The sequence below is a fragment of the Zea mays genome, chromosome 6 (assembly GCF_902167145.1).
Source record: "Zea mays cultivar B73 chromosome 6, Zm-B73-REFERENCE-NAM-5.0, whole genome shotgun sequence".
In the NCBI taxonomy this organism is placed as follows: Eukaryota; Viridiplantae; Streptophyta; class Magnoliopsida; order Poales; family Poaceae; genus Zea; species Zea mays.
Window position 1 is genome coordinate 79,953,834 of NC_050101.1, and position 8,356 is coordinate 79,962,189.

The 8,356-nt window shown below is 39.1% G+C and overlaps 1 protein-coding gene across 1 annotated transcript; it reads right to left on the reverse strand.

Moving 5' to 3' along the window:
- Nucleotides 1-3,651: 3,651 nt before the first annotated feature.
- On the reverse strand, nt 3,652-4,635 carry LOC100279040 (uncharacterized). The gene is given in 4 exon segments (NM_001152103.1): nt 3,652-4,039; nt 4,184-4,259; nt 4,356-4,417; nt 4,493-4,635. Coding segments are annotated over 4 exon segments (351 nt in total). The 5' UTR covers nt 4,560-4,635; the 3' UTR covers nt 3,652-3,893.
- Nucleotides 4,636-8,356: the final 3,721 nt, after the last annotated feature.

Here is an 8,356-nt window from a genome sequence, read left to right on the forward strand (position 1 = left end):
GAGCAAGTTCCAACAGTATTGATCAATGTGGGTTATGGTTGTGATTTGACTTAAGACTATCTTAACAATTCTATGATTACTGTTCAAATGAACCATATCCGTGTGTTTGGTTGGACGTATGTTGGAAGGATGGCCCGCTGCATGTGTTGAATACACATCCGCGTGTGTTAGGTTGCCCTGCATACAAATATTTAGACCTCATGCACCAGTGCATCTCAGTCTTTGCGGGATCTTTTTACCTTGCCATGGTGGATACACATGGAAGTTGCTGGGCCAAGCTCGCGCGAGTCCGGCCGCACGTACCAAGGCATCCAATCACCGCCTGTGTGAATCCTCAAATTCATCACCCCTTGCCCTCCACTCATCTTTTGATGTTTGCTTGATCCAAAATGAGATGGGAGGGTTTTAGTGCATTTTCTTTGGAGTTTTTGCATCTAGCTAGTAGGACTAGTTCATCATCTGGGCTATGGATTTCTTCTTACTCTTGGTGGTTACCACCATCTAGATGGCTTGGAGCACTTGTGGTCATTGAGGAAGAGTTGGTTATTGTCCTTTGCCTCTGACTAGTGATATTGTGAGAGGTCATGATCCCACCTCACATATTGCAAAGGGATACTCTAGTGGAATGCTTGTAGCTACTTGGAGTGAACCATTTGATTGATTCTTGCAGCATCCAAGTTATGGGTCTAGCTTTTCATGCTAATTAGCATGTGAACCATCACTTAGAGACTCACTACAACGAGGACTTAGGTTTCCAGCAAGTAAACAAACCTTATAATATATCTTGTATGTATTCACTTGCCTAGTTTGGTATACCACTTCTACACCTTTTGTTTTCATACATATTACTTGTGTGGTATTTTCTTTTTTCTTGTGGTAGTAGCTAGACAGTGTACTTCATTGTACGTAGTTTTAGTAACCAACCTTAGCTACTCTATTTGGTAAGCTCTAGATCGTTCTTGTTAGTTGTACTTCTTGTGTAGTGCTTCTGGTCATAATAGGATTAAAAGCTACTAGAGTTGTGTAGCAACTTACTTGGGTGTTAGTATAGATGGAGCAAGTAGTGACTATTAGGATAATTTGTTATGCTAATTGGTTTGCTCTTGTGTTATGTTTTGTAGAATTTTTTATAGGCTATTCACCCCGTCTAGCCACCAAGATCCTATGAAGTGGTATTAGAGCAAATTTATCATCCTTTTGAAGCATAACATCCTATGGTGTAACAATGGCTACAAATCATGTTGGCAAGCCACCTCCCTTTGATGGGAAAAGTGACTATTAGAAGAAGAGTATGTGTCTCCATCTCAAGGAAATGAGTTAAAAGATATGGGGTGTTATGGAGGATGACTTTAGTGTGCTTAACATGAAAGACTCAAGACCAAGAGAAGAAAAGTTGCAATTGAATGATCAAGCTCTTAATGTGATATATGAGGCTCTCGATCCCAATGTATTTGAATCAATCAAGGATCTTGAGTTTGCATTCCATGTATGGATGGGACTTGAGGATTCATATGAGGGCACATTGGCAGTCAAAAAGACCAAGTTATAGATCTTTAAGGACAAGTACGCCAGATTTAAGATGTTGGAAGATGTGAGTGTGCCAGAAATGTTCCATGGGCTCAATGTTGTTATAAATGAGCTAACTTGGGGTACAAGGTTGATATGAGGATTTTTGTGTCTATCTTATGTTGTTATTAGTTATTTTCTATGATAGGGTGTGTGATGGGTTTGCCCTAGCACTGTTAAAGAAAAGTTTATAATAAAGTTTCTGGAAATGGATTATGTTAGACAAATTTTGCAAAAAGAGTAATGTTTGGAGAGTCTCTACATATGTTTATCCACAAGAAGGGGTGGGTTTTAGAGTGTAGAAAAGTAGGAAAGAATTTGCCACTTTTAGTAAGAGGGGTTCATGTGTGGTCCTTTGTCGCAACATAACTATAAGCAATAATCAGACCATGAGGAACCTTTGTGTCTGTTTGTTGGGTTCTTTTAGTTATTCTCTTTAACGAGGTGAGTGAAGAGTTTCACCCTACATTGTTATTAAAGAAAAGTTTGTATCGAAGTTTCTATGTAATAGGGAGAGAAATGTTACCAAAAAGAATAATGTTTGTAGTGTGGCTACATATGTTTACACATATGTGGGGGAGGGTTGCAAGGTGTGGGGAAGTTGGGAAGGTGTTTGTTGTCGGAGTAGGTGCATACATACCATACCATTTGTCGTAACATAACCATAAGTAGTAGTTAGTCTAGAGGCACCTTTTGTGCCTGTTTCATGTTCTTTTTGGTCATTTTCTTTTTCTTTGTTAATTCTTGAGGTGAGTGAAGGGTTCTTGCATTGTTAAATAAAAGTTCCTAAGAAAATTTCTAGAAATGGGTTACGTTATGAAGAAGAAACGTAAAAAAATAATCTTTGGAGCGAGGCTAGATATGTCTCCCACTTGTCGGGATGGGTGAGAGGTGTTGGGAAGCAGGGAAGGTATTTGTCGCTTGTTGTTGGGAAGGTGCATGTGTGGCCCTTTGTCGTAATATAACTATAAGCCAAATTAAAGTTGTTCATGAGGCACTTTTTGAGTCTGTTTCGTGTTCATTTTAGTTCATTTTGTTGTTTCCATCGTCTCATGATGGGAAGATTGATGGGTTTGCCTCTACGTCATTAAGGAAACGTTCCTATGGATATACATTATGTCATAAAGAAGAAACGTTACTAAAAAATATTAATGTTTTGAGGCGAGGCTACATACGACATTTCTACGCTTGCAGTTCAGGATGTGTTATAGAGAGTGTATCGAAGTAGGGAAGGTTTTTGTCGTTTGTTGTCGGGGCGGTCTAGGGTGGGTTATAGAGAGTGTACAGAAGGAGGGAAGGTTTTTGTCGCTTGTTGTCGGGGCGGTCTTCTAAGGTGGGTTATAGAGAGTGTACGGAAGGAGGGAAGGTTTTTGTCGCTTGTTGTCGGGGGTGGGTTCATATATGTCCTTTTGTTGTAAGTTCGTAACATAACAACATAACGGTAAGCAATAGATGTCCACACGAGGTATTTTTGTGTCTATTTCATGTTTTTCTTAATTATCTTCTGTGTCTTGTTACTTGATAAGGCGAGTGAAGGGTTTACCCTGAGTTAACAAAGTATTTGTTGTGCAAAAACTTTGGTCGGATGGAGTGTCGTTATTTTTATAGAAGTAGAGCAGTCGTTGAAAGAACGCTAGTTTTTTTTGGTCTGTTTGGTTCAGTTGTAGATTTTTAAAATGTCGATTTTAGTTTTGGCCTATCAGAAAGTTGTTGTGAGCTGATGGTTGTGGAAAGCTAAAATTTGTTTGGTTGAAACAACTGTCAACCGTAGAATCTGTAAGAGTAATGATACCTTGATAACATGGATAACAAGAATTTAGAAAATCTAGGGTAAGTGATTCTGAATTAAATTTAGAGGATTGTGTAAATTTTCATAGCGTTTGGTTGAGATTCCAGTTTTTCTGATTCAGAAAGATGAACCAAACACTTTGTTAGGTCGAGTTGATGTGGAACATGTTGGATGCGCTCGTTTCCAGTCATATAGCACAATAATGCTACATCGACCACACTGATCTGAAGAGGGAAAGGCCTTTTGCTGCCACCATGTTCTTTTTGCGTTCATATATATAGCACAAAGTCGTATGCTTAAACAGGAGGATGATATTATTATATGATAATGGAAGGTAGATACAGTAAACTGGAGCAGAGCACTAAGCCATTACAGTTTCTCCGAGCACATGCATGCACGGATCGCCGGTGCCTACTACTAGCTAGTACACTATATATATGCTAGCAGTAGTTGATATGATCTTGGACGACATGAATCGGCGGCCGCTGACGAACTAGTGCGTCCAGCTAGCTAGGGCGGTAGTTTGATGGTCTCTCGCTCAAGGCCTGAAGAACCCTGGGTGCGGACGGCCGGTGCCCTGGAAGGAGGTGTCCTTGAGGTGCTCCGGCGCGTTCTCGTACGAGTGCTGCCTCGCCAGCGAGAGGATCTTCTTGTCCGCCGCGATGAAGTACGCCATGCCAGCAACTGCACGACGACCCAGTTTTCGTGGAGCAAATTAAAGCAGGCATTCCGCCATTAGTTACACACAGAAAGACATGTGAAGGCATCTTGGTAGTAATAGCTAGCTAGGTCGTCGTAGAGGGATCAGGGAGAGATTCAGAGATCGACCTGTGGAGACGATGAGGGCCTGGCCAGCGGGGTTGATGTTGGCCTTGGCCCATGGCAGCATCCTGACGCTAACCAGCTGAAACAACAACAGGGGAGATCGATCGAATCACATACAGGCGACGAGGATTATTAGAGCGAGGTTTACATGCTGAGACAGATGAAGAACACTGACGGTGGGAACTGCAGAGGCGACGGTCGCGACAGCTGCTGCCTTGAACCCTGCGAGGGCGGCCTCTGCAGCAGGAAGACATGATTAATTATGTGCTCAAGCAAGCATCAGTAAACGGATCGATTGATCTGTATGTATACCTCGCGAGCATTGCTTGGCGAGCTCAAGGTTCTGGTCGAGGGACGCGGAGTTCACGGTGGACGGCATGGTGATCCGAATCCGATCCCTGGAGAGAGCTAGCTTTGTCGCTCTCAGTAGTGCGGATGGAGGAAGAAGATGAGATGCGGGAGACGCTGGCGGAGGGCTCTGCATTTATAGGAGGCGGCAGGGTCCGGCAAACTATCGGCGGGCACGGGAGCCCGTGGGCGCGCCGCCGCCGCGGCGGACGTGGTTTTGGGGCCCAGACGAAACGCGCGTCAGGATGGCCGGATCGCGGCCTGGGAAGGACGCTGGGCGTGAGCTGAGACCGGACGGGCGGCAGGGTTCGCGCGCGGTTCACGTCCCGCGCGCTGCACGCTTTCCTTCGCGCATGCATGCTGTTTGTTTGCATGCTCTGTCTCACACGAACACGAGATTGGTGCTGGGTTACCATTGGGACGGACGTGGTTTTGATTGGGAAAAGGGGAGGGGGTGATGGCGTGATGCTTCTGGGTTCGACCGGCATCTGTGTGCTACTGCTATAGTATCAGAAAAGATAAGCGACATGATCTGTGGGATGTGATAGATGTTACGATGCACGGAACGCCAGCGAGTTGATACTATCACATCCACATAAGCAAGTGAGGTTCGAACAAGCATAATACAGATATTATTACGAAAAAAAAATACAAAAATAAAACCGGACCGTATCATGTCTAGCTCGCCGCCATGCCATGTTTGGCACTGCTTAAAACTGTATCGTGCCACGGGTCATCCAACATGCCCAACCTGTTTTTGACATCTATATACATATAGGACATATTTATAGGTGTAAAATGTTATGGATATTATCCATCGGTGTTCTAATTCGATCCGTCTAAGGGGTATTTAAATGCACTAGAACTTATAATTAGTTGAATTAGCTAGCTAACAGATAACTACCTAACTATTAACTAATTTTCCAAAAATAACTAATAGCTGAACTATTAGATAGGGTGTTTGGATGTTTCAACTAATTTTAGCCACTAACTATTAGTTTTAGTGCATTCAAACACCCCCTAAAATAACTAAGATCCAATTTAATCTGAGTCTAGCTGGGTATTCAATATCCGATCTATATACGTATCCGTATATTCAAAGTTATATATTTAAGATGTCGATATACATTCAAAATCTTGTTCGGCACAACTCGATAATATCCGTATCCGAAGAGAAAAAAATATGAAAATAAACACAAAACAAGTAATATTCGTCCATCCGATTACATTCTAGGCGTAATGTAAAAAGTAAGTGCATGCAAATAAACGCCGTCGAATTATCATCCGCTGTAACTGAACTCATTGAACTGTATAAACAAATTAAACGTGATGAGCAGACTCAAATAATGGAAACGTAAAAAAACATACCCTCCGTTCTAATTTATAATTTATTTAACTTTTTTATCCCAAGTTTGATCGGCTCATCTTATTTTTTTTAAATAATTATTATTAATTTTTGCTACGATATTGTTTATCATATAATATATTTTAAATATGACTTTGAATTTTCCATTTTTTCTAAAAAAAGTTGAATAGGAAGCCAACTTAGACGTGTCAAAAAAAAGTCAAACAAATTATAATTTGAAACTAAGAGAGTATTATGTTTCTCCTGTTCCTTAATAGTAAAGAAACGTGCACTCTTTTTCTGCTGACAACCATTCTTCATATGACATGCACTAATGTCAAGTGATTACTGCTAAAAATATCTTTTCTGCACAAAAGATGAGATAATCCTAGAGCTTCCATGTGATGTGGAGGACTTGATTTTTACATGTAAATTTTCTATATATGTTTTGGATTTTTAGATGCATAAATTACCCTTGATCCGTCAAGGCTGCTATAGCGGTAAGTATTGCCAGCAGGGCATATATATGTTGCAGAAATAGCTTTTACAATAATGGAAAAAAAACTCTGTTATATGATTGATCACTAATAGCGACTTAACAAAGTCCCCAGATTCTGTTAGACACAAGCTAAAAATAAGACGACCCTTTGCCGTTTCATGTTAATTGTATATCACCCATTGTTTTCATTCACGACTTTGTGTCACACCATGATTTAAGCATAAATTTAGATATATCTTAAATATGTGCTACGATCAAGTCACACACATATGATGACTCATAGTACAGAAATCAATGTCACATCTCTATTATATAATAGGATTCCGTATATAAATAGCTAAGTAAAATACATCATATGAGGACAATGATTCTCTGCAAGTACTATAGTTGAGTGGTAGTTGAGTGGGAGATGACGATTTAAAACTCTCCGAACTCATCATAGCATCATTCATACACCTTATCTTACGGTACCTGTTCTTAACCTGGTGTGGTTATAGTAAGGATAAGCTCACATATGTTCATCGCTCAGCAAGTGTGGAGAATAATATGCATGAGATCACTCACCACTATCGGAATTCGGCTCTTTGTCGAGTGTTTTTTTTTTCGGGCACTCGACAAATAAGCTCTTTGCCGAGTGCCAAACAAAAAACCCTCGGTAAAAAAAAACACTCGGCAAAAAACCCTTTGTGGAGTGTTTTATATTTGACACTCGGCAAAGAGTTTCTTTGCCGATTGTTTTTTATGACACTCGGCAAAGAGTCTTTGCCGAGTGTTTTATTTTTGACACTCGGTGTTTATTTTGGACACTAGGCAAAGACAATTTAAAAATCATATTTTAAAAACAGTAAATTAATTCAAATGAAAAAGTTTTCAACTACAAATTTGTATTACTCATCAAGATGTACAATTTATATTTTGATCATTTCTTCATATGAAAAATAAAAATAAATTTGTTCATAAAACATATATCTCCCTCTCGTAGTTTATGAAACTACAAGAGAGATTTACAAGATTTTTGAATAATATTAGAACCATCATGTGAGATGAACAAATGACCAAACAACATAAATAAATTTTGTAGATCTTGAAAAGTTATAGAATTTTGTAGTTCGCAACATTTTCATTTGAAGTCATCTTGTCAACGAAAACTACGTCTGAATTTTAAAAAATTTAAATTTGAATTTTGAAAACGGCGTAGAATGGAAAAACCACCAACAGAAAAGTTGTAGGTCTTAAAAAGTTATGAAACTTTATAGTTGACAATGTTTTATTTTGAAATCATCTTGTCATTCAAAACTATGTTTGAATTTTAAATATTGAATTTTTTAAATTATCTCAGATGGATAAACCACAAAAATAAAAGTTGTAGGTCTTGAAATTTAATGAAACTTTGTAATTGACAATTTTTTGATTTGAAATCATCTTATCATTGATAAAATCATGTGAAGTTTTTCAAATTTGAAATTCAAATTTTGTAAACGACCTCGGATGTAGAAACTATCAAAATAGAACTTGTAGATCTTGAAAAGTTAACAATTTTATAGTCGGTCATATTTTCAAATGAATTCATATAGTCCCTCAAATAATCAAATTACTCTCGGTTTGTTATAATACATGGAGGAATGAAAACGTAATATAGACACAATTGATGTAGTAGTGTAGTGGTAGAGGAGGGTATGTGCGAGAGAGAGATTAAGAGTTTGAATCTCACCATTCACAAAACATGTAAATTTGATTCAAAATAATAGTGAAAATGATAGCCGATGGGTATGGTAATGGGTAGTGGTTGGAGAGTTGTTTCAATAATTTAAAAATGTTTTGGGGTTTTTGCGATTCTTAATTTGCCGAGTGCTTTTCGACACTCGCTAAGTCTTTGTCGAGTGTCCGAAAAAAGTACTCGGCAAAGAACCCTTTGCCGATAAAATGTTTGTCGAGTATTATTTGACGAGTGTAACACTTGGCAAAGGCTTTGCCGAGTGTAAAA